The following is a 12663-nucleotide window of genomic DNA, read 5'->3' as shown; positions in this document are numbered from 1 at the left end:
GGCCGGCGACATAAGTGCCCAGATACCCACATACCACACACACACAGCCACGCTTAGAAATGTAATCTGGGGATCTAGAAATTCTACACAATGAGAAGCTCAAAAACAGACCCCAAGCTGCCAACAGCCAGAGCCGGCTGGGGCCCACCCCAGCCCGGCCTACCCAGGGTTAAGTTGGAACCCCCAGTCCCTTTCTAGGACAAATGGGTCCAACTATGCCGCCTGCGGCCTGGCCCACATCCCAGGCCGGAATCGTTCGTAGAAAACCAGCCCCGGCTCAGGGCGCAGCCTCAGCCAGGCGGGCCAGGCCCTCACGCAGCTCACTCAGCTCAAACAGCCTGACGTCCAGCAGCTGTGCCGCCCGGCCCACCTCAGCCCGCGCCCGCTCCCGCTCCGCCCGTGCCTCCTCCAGGCTGCGCTCCGTTGCCCGCAGCTGGTGTTCCAGCTCCGCATTGCGGGTCTCCAGGTCCTGCCAGGAAAGGGTGGTCAGGGTTGGGGGGCCCCAACAAATCACCAGTCCTGCCCGAGGCGTCCAGAGTCTGACCACCTTCATGTCCCTCTTCTGCCCAAAGCCATCCTAGGGCGCCCATCACACCAGGAATAAAATGCACACACCCCCACCCCCCAGGGGCCCAGTTTCTGCTCTCATTTCTAAGAAATAGGGTTTTGAGGCCGGGCGCGGTGGCTCAAGCCTGTAATCCCAGCACTTTGGGAGGCTGAGACGGGCGGATCACGAGGTCAGGAGATCGAGACCATCCTGGCTAACACAGTGAAACCCCGTCTCTACTAAAAAATACAAAAAAAACTAGCCGGGTGAGGTGGCGGGCGCCTGTAGTCCCAGCTACTTGGGAGGCTGAGGCAGGAGAATGGCGTAAACCCGGGAGGCGGAGCTTGCAGTGAGCTGAGATCCGGCCACTGCACTCCAGCCTGGGCGTCAGAGCCAGACTCTGTCTCAAAAAAAAAAAAAAATTAATTAAATTAAATTAAAAAAAAAGAAATAGGGTTTTGCTCTGTTGCCCAAGCTGGAGTGCAGTGGCACCATCCTAGCTCACTGCAGCCTCCAACTCCTGGGCTCAAGCAACTCTCCCACCCCAGCCTCCCAGGTAGCTAGGAATACAGGCATAAGGGAAGTTAGGTCCTTTAACATCTGAAATTACTGGACTCAAAAGAAGTGCCCCTGAGCTAGGTGGCTCACACCTGTAATCCCAGAACTTTGGGAGGCAGAGGCAGGTGGATCCCCAGAGGTCAGGAGTTCAAGACCAGCCTGGCCAACACGGTAAAGCCCCATCTCTACTAAAAATACAAAAATCAGCTGGGCATGGTGGTGCGCACCTGTAGTCCCAGCTACTCTGGAGGCTGAGTCAGGAGAATCGCTTGAGCCCAGGAGGCAGAGGTTGCAGTGAGCTGAGATCATGCCACTGCACTCCAGCCTGGGTGACATAGTGAGACTCTTTGTCTCAAAAAAAATAAAAGTGCCCCATGAACATTTCTCGCATAAACCCTTTGGCAAAAGCCAAGCCAAGGCCAGGCGCAGTGGCTCACCCCTGTAATCACAGCACTCTTGGGGGCCGAGGTGAGCAAATCATGAGATCAGGAGTTCAAGACCAGCCTGGTCAACATGGTGAAACCCTGTCTCTACTGAAAATACAAAAAATTAGCTGGGTGTAGTGGCAGGCGCCTGTAATCCCAGCTACTCAGGACGCTGAGGCAGGAGAATCGCTTGAACCGGGAGGTGGAGGTTGCAGTGAGCTCAGATCGTGCCATTGCACTCCAGCCTGGGCGACAGAGCGAGACTCCATCTGGAAGAATGAAAAAAAAAAAAAGCCAAGCCAAGCCAAACCTGGTTCCAGTGCAGGCTCTGTGACCTCAAGCTGAGAAGAGGAGGAATTGACGGGGTCTGGCATGGCAATGCAGCAGGGACTCAAGCATTGCTTGTTGAACCCATAGATGGATATGAAACTGTACCAATAGCCACTGTTCACATTGCACCTGCTGGGCATCAGGCCTTCCACGGGCCTGGGCCTCCCAATACTCTATTGTCTTAGGTAGATATCATCCTGACTATTGAGGTGACTGTCACCCACCATCACCCCACCTCCTGGTGCCCACACACACCTGCACCTTCTGCTGAGTCTCCTCACGCTCGGCAGCCTCCGGGGCCTCGCGGGGCCCCCCAGTCTGACTCTTCAGGGTCTGGATCTCCTAGAGGAAAGAGTTCCCAGGGTCTGTTGCAGGGGTCCTGGCTTTCCCGCAGGAGGTAAGGGAAGGTGAGGCCTGGGAAGCACATTTGGCACTCACCTGGTCCTTGGTTTGCACCAGAGCTTCCAGCTGCTCCAGTGACTGGCCCTGACCCGGCCCCTCCTTCTCGCTGGCCGGGGTCACCTCTGAAGCTGCCTGGGCCTCCAGCTCAGCCACCTGTGGGACAGGAACAGCAGCCCCTGACACCTCCGTCTGCACTCTCCCTTGCTCCCCCAACCTCTAGGAAATCTGCCTCCTGTCTGGCCACTCCCAGGACCAAGCACCCAACTCCCTTGGTTGGTGCCACCACACCCTCTGCACAGGTTGGACTTCAGGGTCTGATCACCCTCTGAGGTTGACATTGTCTCAGACCCATTTTACAGAGCAAGAAACAGGCTGGGTCAGTGACCTGCTGAGGTCACACAGCCAGTCCATGAACCCAGGGCAGATGGGAACTGCGGAGGCGCGGCCTCCACAGTTGCCTGGGCCAGGTGGGGGTCTCTCGGAGGGAGGGGCACCCTCACCCGCTGCCGCAGCCGCTCGGCCTCTGCCCGCTGAGCCTCCAGCTGCTGCCTCCACTGGGCTGCGGCGGCGTTGGCCTCTCGCAGGGCGCCTGCCAACTTGTTGTTGCTGTCCTGCAGCGCGAAAAACTCGGCCTCCCACTGTACCTCGCCTACGGAGCTGCGGGGACACAAGGGTCGGCGGGGGGTGACACCGGGCTTGGGGGTGGAATCCGGGCGATGCTAGGCTGGGGGGGGCCAGGGGTGAGATAGCTCTGAGCTTAGGTCAGGGCCAAGGCTGGCGAGGATGCAGAGTCGGGCGCGAGGTTGGACTAGGGGGCGGGGCCAGGGTGGGGTGGCACTGGGTTGGGGGCGGAGTCAGCAGCAATGCTGGGCTGGGGGGGTGGCCACGGGTGGGTGGTGCTAGGCTGGGGCGGAGTCACGGGCAATGCTGGGCTAGGAGGCGGGGCCAGAGGTGGGGTAGCTCTGGAGTAGGGGACTGAGTCAGGGCCACGCAAGGCTGGAGAAGTGGCGACACTGAGCGCTGAGCCTGGGGATGGGACAGTCCCACAGAAGCGGGGTCTTGTCTAGGACCGAGTCAAAGAAGGGGGCACGTGGAATCTACCCAGTGACACTGTCGGAATGGCGGGTGAGGGATGGGAGTTTGGGGAGAGTCAGCCGATGGAGGCGTGGTCGGGGTGGGGAGGCGCCCCAGGGTTATCCTAAACCCAGACAGGCATAGACTGGACGAGGTTAGCAGCGAGACAGGGTGGGGTCAATACGGAGGGGCGTGGCCAATGCAGGGTAGGGGCGGGGTCGGCTCTGGATGGGGCAGCATCCAGATCCTCATCCCCTTCCCCAGGTCTTGGGTCCACAGTTAGATCCTTGGCACTCCCTTGGCTTCCGAGAACCGCCTCCTCATCCCCCACCCCGACCCCCGCCCCTGCCACTCCCCCATGTCCCGCCCCTCACCCCTCAGACAGCATCTTCTTTAGCCGCTCGCGCTCTGTGGGGCCGGGGGCATCAGCGCTCTGGCTGCGGAACAGTTTTTCCTCGCCAGGGCCGTTGGCACTGACGAGGGGGCTCGGGGGCACCTGTGCATGGGGAAGAGTACGTCACGACCCCACATCAGCTGGGATCAAGGCTGATGTGACTGGGGTCGTCACATCGGGGGTCCAATTGACCTACGCACCCTAAGCAGGTCCTTCACAGCACAGGATCCAAGTGTGTCCCTCCCCCACCTCATGCACCCTCCATGGCTCCCTATGGCCCCTAGGCTGGGAGTTCCATGCCCACGCCCTCAACCTTGCCTTCCTGGGCTTTCACCACCCCCAGGAGCAAGTCTGATGCAGGTTAGTCTAAACCAAGATACTTGGAACCTGTAAAGTAGGGGAGGGGGACAATCGAACAGCTCCCTGCTGTTCCCTTCCCCACGGCCTAACTTCAACATCCTGTTTAGGATGTCAGCAGGAAGTCCAGCCCAGGCTGAATCTGTATTTCAGGAGCAACCCCACTGCCTGGACCACTGGCTTTGAGGGTAGACAGAGTCCAGCCTGCTTTTTTTCATCTCTGCAACCCCTGTGCACAGCCCTAGACCTGGTACCCAGCAGGTGCTCAATAAATAAAGCTGACTAAATTAATGTGGGAAAACACGCAGGGACAGTTAGTTGTTCTGCCTCACACTTAGCCATTTCTTTCTTTCCTTTTTTTCTTTGAGACAGACTCACACTCTGTCACCCAGGCTGGAGTGCAGTGGCACGATCTCGGCTCACTGCAACCTCTACCTCCTGGGTTCAAGCAATTCTCCTGCTTCAGCCTCCCGAGTAGCTAGGACTACAGGCGCATGCTACCACGCCTGGCTAATTTTTGTATTTTTTAGTAGAGACAGGGTATCACCATGTTAGCCAGGCTGGTCTTGAACTCCTGGCCTCAAGTGCTCCTCCCGCCTCAGCCTTCCAAATTGCTGGGATTATAGGCATGAGTCACTGCGCCCAGCCACAATTAGCATTTCAATTTCTAGTTTTCCATCCTGCCATCTGAGCTGATTTTTTTTTTTTTCCAAGACGGAATCTCACTCTGTCCCCCAGGCTGGAGGGCAGTGGCGCAATCTCGGCTCACTGCAACCTCCACCTCCTGGGTTCATGCCATTCTCCTGCCTCAGCCTCCCAAGCAGCGCCACCATCCCCGGCTAATTTCTTTTTTAGTAGAGACGGGGTTTCACGATGTTAGCCAGGATGGTCTCGATCTCCTGACCTCGTGATCCGCCCACCTCGGCCTCCCAAAGTGCTAAGATTACAAGCATGAGCCACCGCACCCGGCCTGAGCTGGTCTTGCTACTGGGACCTACTGGGTGCACCCCGCTGGCCCCAGGCAAGGTCCAGACCCTCTATGACACACTCCACACCCCTCCTCCGTGGTCCCTGCCATGGGTCTAACTTTAGGTCATCTGGAAGCATTGGGTCTTGAGGACCAGCACAGTGCCCCGGTCTCCCAATATCAAGGTCCCCCAATATCAGTTGAGCACCTGGCTGACTCACAGGTGCCCAGGCAGGCATAGGAGAGTAGGGAGTGCTGACCTGGTGGGAGGCGAGCCCCAGGGCTGGACTGGTGAGCTCCCCGCCATCCTGAGATTTCTCCCTGGCCAGCCTGGCTGCTTCCTTCACTTCCTGGAACTTCTCAGCAAACTATGGGAGTGGGGAGGAAAAGACAGTAAAATCCCAGTCCATCCTCCCAACCAGGTCACCATCACCCAGTGACAGCCCTGTAACTTTTGAACTGTACCCATCCCCTTATCACACACCTTGGAAGAAGGAAAGTTTGAAGAATGATAAACCATGGTGGGTGGGCAGGTGGCATCAGATCATAGAGGTGGCATTTAAATACATTGGGCCACACTGAGAAAGGGAAAGGAATTCCCATTTCCTCTTTTTCTTTTTAGGAAAGGGTCTCACTTTGTCACCCAGGCTGGAGTGCAGTGGCATGATCTCAGCTCACTGCAGACTTGACCTCCCTGGCTCAAGTGACCCTTCCACCTTATCCCTCCACTAAGGAGCTGGGACTACAGGTGTGTGCCCTCATGCCTGGCTAATTTTTTCTAGAGACGGGGTCTAGCCATGTTCCCCAGAGTGGCCCTTTTCCTCTTTTTTTTTTTTTTTTTTTGAGATGGAGTCTCGCTCTGTTGTCCAAGCTGGAGTGCAGTGACATGATCTTGGCTCACTGCAGCCTCTGCCTCAGCCTCCTGAGTAGCTGGGATTACAGGCATGCACCACCATGCCTGGCTAATTTTCATATTTTTAGTAGAGATGGGGTTTCACCATATTGGCAAGGCTGGTCTTAAATTCCCGACTTGAAGTGATCCTCCTGCCTCAGCCTCTCAAAGTGCTGGGATTACAGGCACAGCACCCAGCGTTTTTGTTTTGTTTTGTTTTGTTTTGAGATGGAATCTCCCAGTGTCACCCAGGCTGGAGTGCATTGGCACCACCTCGGCTCACTGCAACCTCTGCCTCAAGTGCCTCAACCTCCCGAGTAGCTGGGACTACAGGCCCGCACCACTACGCCTGGCTAATTTTTGTATTTTTAGTAGAGACGGGGGTTTCACCATATTGGCCATGCTGGTCTCGAACTCCTGACCCCGTGATCCACCCACTTCAGCCTCCCAAAGTGTGAGAATGACAGGTATGAGCCAACACATCGGGCCCCTTTTCATCTTTATCAGGGCTATTTCAACAAAGACAACCTGAGGTGGGTGCTAATCTGTCTTTAACACCTGTTATTATTCCTTTTTTTAAATTTTATTTTTTTAGGTCTCAGGCTCTGAGAGACATCGGAAGTCAATGAGAAAGCAGTCACCCCATTCTTTTTTTTGTTGTATTAAATGTTGGCTCAAGCCTGTAATCCCAGCACTTTGGGAGGCCGAGACAGGCAGATCACGAGGTCAGGAGATCGAGACCATCCTGGCTAACATGGTGAAACCCCGTCTCTACTAAAAAATACAAAAAACTAGCCGGGCGAGGTGGCGGGCGCCTGTAGTCCCAGCTACTCAGGAGGCTGAGCCAGGAGAATGGCGTAAACCCGGGAGGCGGAGCTTTCAGTGAGCTGAGATCCGGCCACTGCACTCCAGCCTGGGCCACAGAGCGAGACTCCGTCTCAAAAAAAAAATAAAAAACAAATAAATGTTTACATGTTTACATTTACCACCTATTTATGACAAGCAATACCAGTTTTCCAGTTAGGATAGGATATGTTTCCCCCCTCTACCCTGGTTTTAAAATAAATTTCCTTAGTTTAAAAATAATTTTTGGCCGGGCACAGTGGCTCACACCTGTAATCCCAGCACTTTGGCAGGCCAAGGCGGGTGGATCACGAGGTCAGGAGATCGAGATCATCCTGGCTAACACCATCCTGGCTAACACGGTGAAACCCCGTCTCTGCTAAAAGTACAAACTATTAGCCGGGTGTGGTGGCAGACGCCTGTAGTCCCAGCTACTTGGGAGGCTGAGGCAGAAGAACGGAGTGAACCCAAGAGACGGAGCTTGCAGTGAGCTGAGATTGGGCCACTGCATTCCAGCCTGGGCAACAGAGCAAGACTCCATCTCAAATAAAATAAAATAAAATAAATAAATAAATAAATTTTTTTTCAGGCTGGGTGCAGTGGCTCAGGTCTGTAATTCCAACACTTTGGGAGGCTGAGGTGGGTGGATCATTTGAGATCAGGAGTTAGAAACCAGCATGGCCAACATGGTGAAACCCCGTCTCTACTAAAAACACAAAAATTAGCCAGGCATGGTGGCGGGCGCCTGTAATCCTAGTACTTGGGAGGCTGGGGCAGGAGAATTGCTTGAGCCCAGGAGGTGGAGGTTGCGGTGAGCCAAGATTATGCCATTGCACTCCAGCCTGGGGGACAAGAGCGAAACTCTGTCTCAAAAAATAAATAAAATAAATAAATAAATAAATAATTTTTTAGGCCGGGCACAGTGACTCACACCTGTATTCCCAGCAGTTTGGGAGCCTGAGGCAGGCAGATCACCTGAAGTCATGAGTTTGAGACCAGCCTGGCCAACATAGTAAAACCCTGTCTCTACTAAGAATACAAAAATTAAAAAAACAAAAATTTTGTAAAAATACAAAAATTAGCCAGGTGTGGTATGTCTGTAATCCCAGCTACTTGGGAAGCTGAGGCAGGAGAATTGCTTGAACCTGGGGGGAAGAGTTTGCAGTGCGCCGAGATCAAGCCACTGCATTCCAGCCTTGCAACAGAGTTAAACTCTGTCTCCAAAAAAAAAAAAAAAAGACCTAAATTAGAAAGGTAAATTGTCCAGGTGCAGTGGCTCAAGCCTGTAATTCCAGCACTTTGGGAGGCCAGAGTGAGAGGCTCGCTTGAGGCCAGGAGTCAAGAACAGCCTGGACAGCATAGTGAGATCCTGTCTCTACAAAAAATAAAAATAAGAATAAAGAAAGATATTAGCTAGGCATGGTGGCATGTGCCTATAGTCTCAGCTACTCAGGAGGCTGAGGTGGGAGGATCCCTTGTGCCCAGGAGTTCGAGGCTTCAGTAAGTCATGATTATACTGCTTCACTCCAGCCTGGACAACAGAGCGAGATCTTGTTAAAAAAAAAAAAAAAAAAGAAGGGAGGGAGGGAGGGGAAAAAAAAAGAAAAGAAAGGTAAATTCTAAAGCTTCTAGAAGAAAACAAAGAAGGCCTGGTGTGGTAGCTCATGCCTGCAATCCCAGCAGTTTGGGAGGCCGAGGCAGGTGGATCATCTGAGGTCAGGAGTTCAAGATCAGCCTGGCCAACCAAACTGCATCTCTGTGGAAAATACAAAAATTAGCTGGGTGAGGTGGCAGGTGCCTGTAATCCCAGCTACTCTGAGGTTGAGGCAGGAGAATCACTTGAACCCGGGAGGCGGAGGTTGCAGGTTGCAGTGAGCCAAGATCGTGCCACTGCACTCCAGCCTGGGGGACGGCAAGGCATTACCTCAAAAAAAAAAAAGAAAAAAAAAGAAGATCTTCGTGAAAGCACTCATCATCAACAAAACCATGGATAAAGATAATAATGGAAGTATAGAGATGGCACAGGGTGGAGGGAGGTGAGGATGAAGGTACTGCTAGGGCATGTGGGAAAGTGCCCAGCCCAGGCCAGCCACCCATTTGATGTCCCAAAGAGGAGGAGGGTGTGTCCAAAATTAGAGCTAGAGGCAGTAGAACTAGGACTCAAGAGCGGGTGTGGTGGCTCATGCCTATAATCCCAGCACTTTGGGAGGCCGAGGCGGGCGGATCATTTGAGGTCAGGAGTTCTAGACCAGCCTGGCCAATATGGTGAAACTTTGTCTCTACTAAAAATACAATTAGCCAGGCGTGGGACTCTTGTAGTCCCAGCTACTCGGGAGGCTGAGGCAGGAGAATGGCTTGAACCCGGGAGGCAGAGGTTGCAGTGAGCGGAGATCACTCCAGCCCGTCTCAAAAAACAAACAAACAGAAAAACGAACTAGGAATCATACCAGTGATCCTTAAAGGGGCCTCAGTCACATCTCATCCTACAGTCCCATCCTGTAGATCGGAAGATAGAGAACCTGCCCAAGATCCCAAACTGAGCCCAGAAGACTTGGGCCCAGCCTCATCCGTTCCCTCCACTTTCCCCCTCACCCGGCCCACCTGTGTCAGATGCTGTTCAGAGGCAAAGCCAAGGCCGTAGACAGTGTTGGCGCGACTGTCCGCCCACTGCCCGAACTTCTGGGAGGTTTTGGTGAAGGTCATGTTGGGAGTGACAGTGCTGTTGATGATGGCCTGGGGTCGGGAAACAAAGTTCAAGGTTGATGGGACAGATAATAACAAACATGAAACCCCCAGGTATCACCTTGTATTAGGGTCTTGAAGGTCTTTACTCTGAACCATTTCAGGAGACAGAAGGCTCAGGGTTTCCCATCCCTTGGGCACACAGCAAGCCAGCCACTAGACCCAGGTTTGTCACCAGGACTCCTGGTGCCTCTTCCCCACTCACACCCCACCCGGACCTTGGCGCCCCCGATGCTGATGATGCGGTAGACATTGCGGGTGGCATCGTAGAAATAGGAGACAGTGAGTGCATGCTTGCCCGCCGGGATCCAGTTTCTCTTGGTGGCCGGGTCGATCTGGAACACGTGCGCCCGTGTGCTGAAGATTGGCTGCTCCCTGCATGGGGAGAGGGTGTTTGGTGGGGGCCAGGCAACCCCCTTAGACAGCTCAGGGCCAGGCTGGGGGAGGTGGGAGCTCACCTGGCTGTGGACATTGGTCAGGTCGGGATGGGCAGGCTCTAGGGGGCAGCCAGAGAGGTGGCAGGAGCGCTGCTTTGGCCCCTAGGGAGAGAGCAGGGACTATGAGTGTCCCTCAGGCCAGGCTGAGGGGGGCCAAGCAGGTTCCACCTCAGGACCCATCACCAGGTGTGCCGTCATGGAACTTTCAATCAAAAAGGCAGGAAAGGCCCAAAGTACATCCGGTGCTTTGGGAGGCTGAGTCAAGAGAATTCTTTGAGCCCAGGAGTTCGAGACCAGCCTGAGCAACATGGCGAGACCCCATCTCTACCAAAAATTTAAACAATTAGCCAGGTGTGGTGGCATGTGCCTGTGGTCCCAGCTACTTGGGAGGCTGAGGTGGAGGATTGCTTGAGCCCAGAAGGTCAAGGCTGCAGTGCAGTCAGCTATGGTCATGCCACTGCACTCCAGCCTGGACAAGAGAGCGAGACCCTGTCTCAAAAAAAGAAAGAAATTATAAAAAGAAACAAAAAGGCAAGATAATTGCTATAGATCACTCAGAGCAAGTGGACCCCATCTTTCTTTGTCTGGGGGAAGCCCCCACAACACCCTGTACAGGAGATGGCCCTCTGAGAGAAGCCTGGTGGCAGCTGACATCCAGATGTAAATTTCTCATTGTCCGGGTTATTGCACCCCCGTGAAGTCCCCTCCATCCTGGGCTGAGCTGTGGAGGCCAAATCTCTGCTGAATTCTTTCCACCACATTCACCCATGACTGGCCAGAGCGGGGCTCTCCATCAAAAAGTGGGGCATTGAGAGGTGTGTAATACCAGGAGACCAGTTCCCCACTACACCCTGCAGAGGGAGCCCACCCCCTCCCCGACAGCTCCCACCCTAGGGCAGAGGCACACCTTGAAGTCCAGAGTCCAAATCCCCAGGGAGCCCCCAGCCAAGTTAAAAAGACAAGATGTAGACAAACAGCCAATCCCAGTGCCCACCATGGGGGGCAGAGCAGAATCCACACTGGGAGGCCAGGGCTCCCCAACCTGCCCATTGGGCCATTCAGCAACCCCGAATGTGCAGGGGACCAAGGAGGGGTTTGGAGGAGGGGGAAGACAGGTGGGGGAGGGGAGGCCCCGGCCCAGCAGCCTCTGTGGTCAAAGGGGGGATGCCCCCCCCATCCTGTCCTGGGCAGCTGCTGTCCTGGTCACAGGGCCTGAAACCGGAGCCCCTGAGTGGGGGTGGGGCGGCAGCTCTGGCCTGGAAAGGGGGCGGGTCCTGTACCGGGTGGGAGTTGGGGAACACAGGGGTCCCCGGAACCCAGGCCCTTCCGGTCCGGCAGCTCCTGCTGCGACTTGCAGCCTTTGGGGAAAGTTACTCACCAACCAGTCATGCGCCTCGGATGCCGCCGGCCACGGGGCTCCCGGAGGGGGGTCCGACACCGCCCGGTGCCCGGGATCCCCAATCTGGCCGGTGGATGAGGCCCCATCCCATGCACCCCAGTCCGGAGAACGGGGGGTTACTATTAATTCAGGATTCCATCCCCACCCGAGGCAGGAGGACACCCAGTGCGTGCCCCAACTCCAGGACGCGTGCCCTGCCCCTGGAACTTCCGAGATTCCCGCGACGCCCCCTGTCTCTGGGTCAAGAACTTCGGGGGACACCTCTTCTGCCTCCTCCAACCCCAGGTCGGTAACTCCGGGGACTCTCTCCCTGCCTCCTCCTCTAACCAGGTCCGGGACCAGGGTACCCCGCGTTGTCACAGACTGCTAAACTTCGAAGACCCCCTGCCATCCCTCCAGCCCCTGGGTCCGGGACATCCGGACCCCTCCCACGCCAGTACCCCACCCCAGGTCCGCAACTTTGGGGACCCCTTCGCGGCCTCCCCCAACGCCGGGTCCAGAACTTTGGGAACCTCCCGCGCAGTCCTCTCTCCGACCCTGAATCCAGAAGTTCTGGACCCCCGCGCTCCCTCCAGCCCTGGAACTTGGGGACCCCCTGAGCCGCTCCCAGTCCCCGGGTCCGGAACTTCTGGGGACCCCCCGCGCCCTCCCCTTGGCCCTGGGACTTCGAGGCCCCCGTGCTCCCGGCGCAGGCTCGGCCGGCCGGGCTCACCCTGCCGGGTCCGCGCCCCGCGAGTGTCCAGGCGCGGGTCGGGTGCGGCACCCGCGGCGCTGACTCCGCGCTGCCGGGCGCCCCGCTTGCTCCCTGGCTCCCGGGCCCGCGCCCTCCGCGCCGCCCTCCGCGCCGCCCGCGCCTTTGTCTGCGCCGCCGCCGCCGCCGCCGCCCGCGCCGCCTCCGGTCCCATCGCGGCCGGTCCCGACGCGGCCGCCGCCCGCCCCGCCTCCCCGGGCCGCCAAGGCCGCCCGCTGCGCCCCCTGCTGGCTTTTTGCAGCGGGAGGGGTAGGGGGAAGGGACGAGGGTAGGGGGAAGGGACGGGGGCAGGGGTGGGACTGGGGAAGGGAGGGAGGATTGGGGGAGGGGGTTAGGGGCAGTGGAGGGGCACTGGGGGGGGTTGCGGGGGGTCAGAGTTGGGAGCAGAGGGTGGGGACAGAGAGACAGACGGAGAGGGACATCTGGGATGATAAAGAGACCAAGAAACAGAGACACGGGGGAGACAGGCGGAGAGATAGGAAGCAGATGGAGAGAGTTGTACGGACTGCGATGTGACCTCACCCTCCTGTCACCTTCTCAGGGGA

The 12663-nt window shown here is 56.4% G+C and overlaps 1 protein-coding gene across 3 annotated transcripts; it reads right to left on the bottom strand.

Moving 5' to 3' along the window:
- Positions 1 to 48: 48 nt before the first annotated feature.
- HOMER3 (homer scaffold protein 3) lies at positions 49 to 12279 on the bottom strand. 3 transcript variants are annotated; one of them, XM_033196460.1, is made up of 10 exons: positions 12080 to 12279; positions 9990 to 10070; positions 9750 to 9906; positions 9391 to 9522; positions 5315 to 5422; positions 3711 to 3832; positions 2763 to 2919; positions 2299 to 2415; positions 2116 to 2202; positions 49 to 469 (listed from the first exon to the last, which is right to left on the bottom strand). In XM_033196460.1, exons 2-10 carry the CDS (start codon positions 10001 to 10003, stop codon positions 278 to 280), a joined length of 1086 nt encoding a protein of 361 aa, XP_033052351.1. In that variant the 5' UTR covers positions 10004 to 10070; positions 12080 to 12279; the 3' UTR covers positions 49 to 277. The 3 variants fall into 3 exon arrangements, with proteins under 3 accessions (XP_033052351.1, XP_033052352.1, XP_033052353.1); XM_033196461.1 differs by lacking the exon at positions 12080 to 12279 and adding an exon at positions 11249 to 11997; XM_033196462.1 differs by lacking the exon at positions 5315 to 5422 and having other exon boundaries at positions 12080 to 12277.
- Between the last annotated feature and the right edge of the window lie 384 nt (positions 12280 to 12663).

The sequence above is a fragment of the Trachypithecus francoisi genome, unplaced genomic scaffold (genome assembly GCF_009764315.1).
Source record: "Trachypithecus francoisi isolate TF-2019V2 unplaced genomic scaffold, Tfra_2.0 Lachesis_group5, whole genome shotgun sequence".
Lineage (NCBI taxonomy): Eukaryota > Metazoa > Chordata > Mammalia > Primates > Cercopithecidae > Trachypithecus > Trachypithecus francoisi.
This window is presented reverse-complemented; position numbering and strand designations above follow the sequence as displayed.

Coding starts and splice junctions, on each gene's coding strand:
- HOMER3 (XM_033196460.1), bottom strand. Junction 5,423..9,390: donor CTGAACAGCATCTGACACAG/GTGGGCCGGGTG, acceptor CCACTCCCATAG/TTTGCTGAGAAGTTCCAGGA. Junction 2,416..2,762: donor CCGAGCGGCTGCGGCAGCGG/GTGAGGGTGCCC, acceptor CCTGTCCCACAG/GTGGCTGAGCTGGAGGCCCA.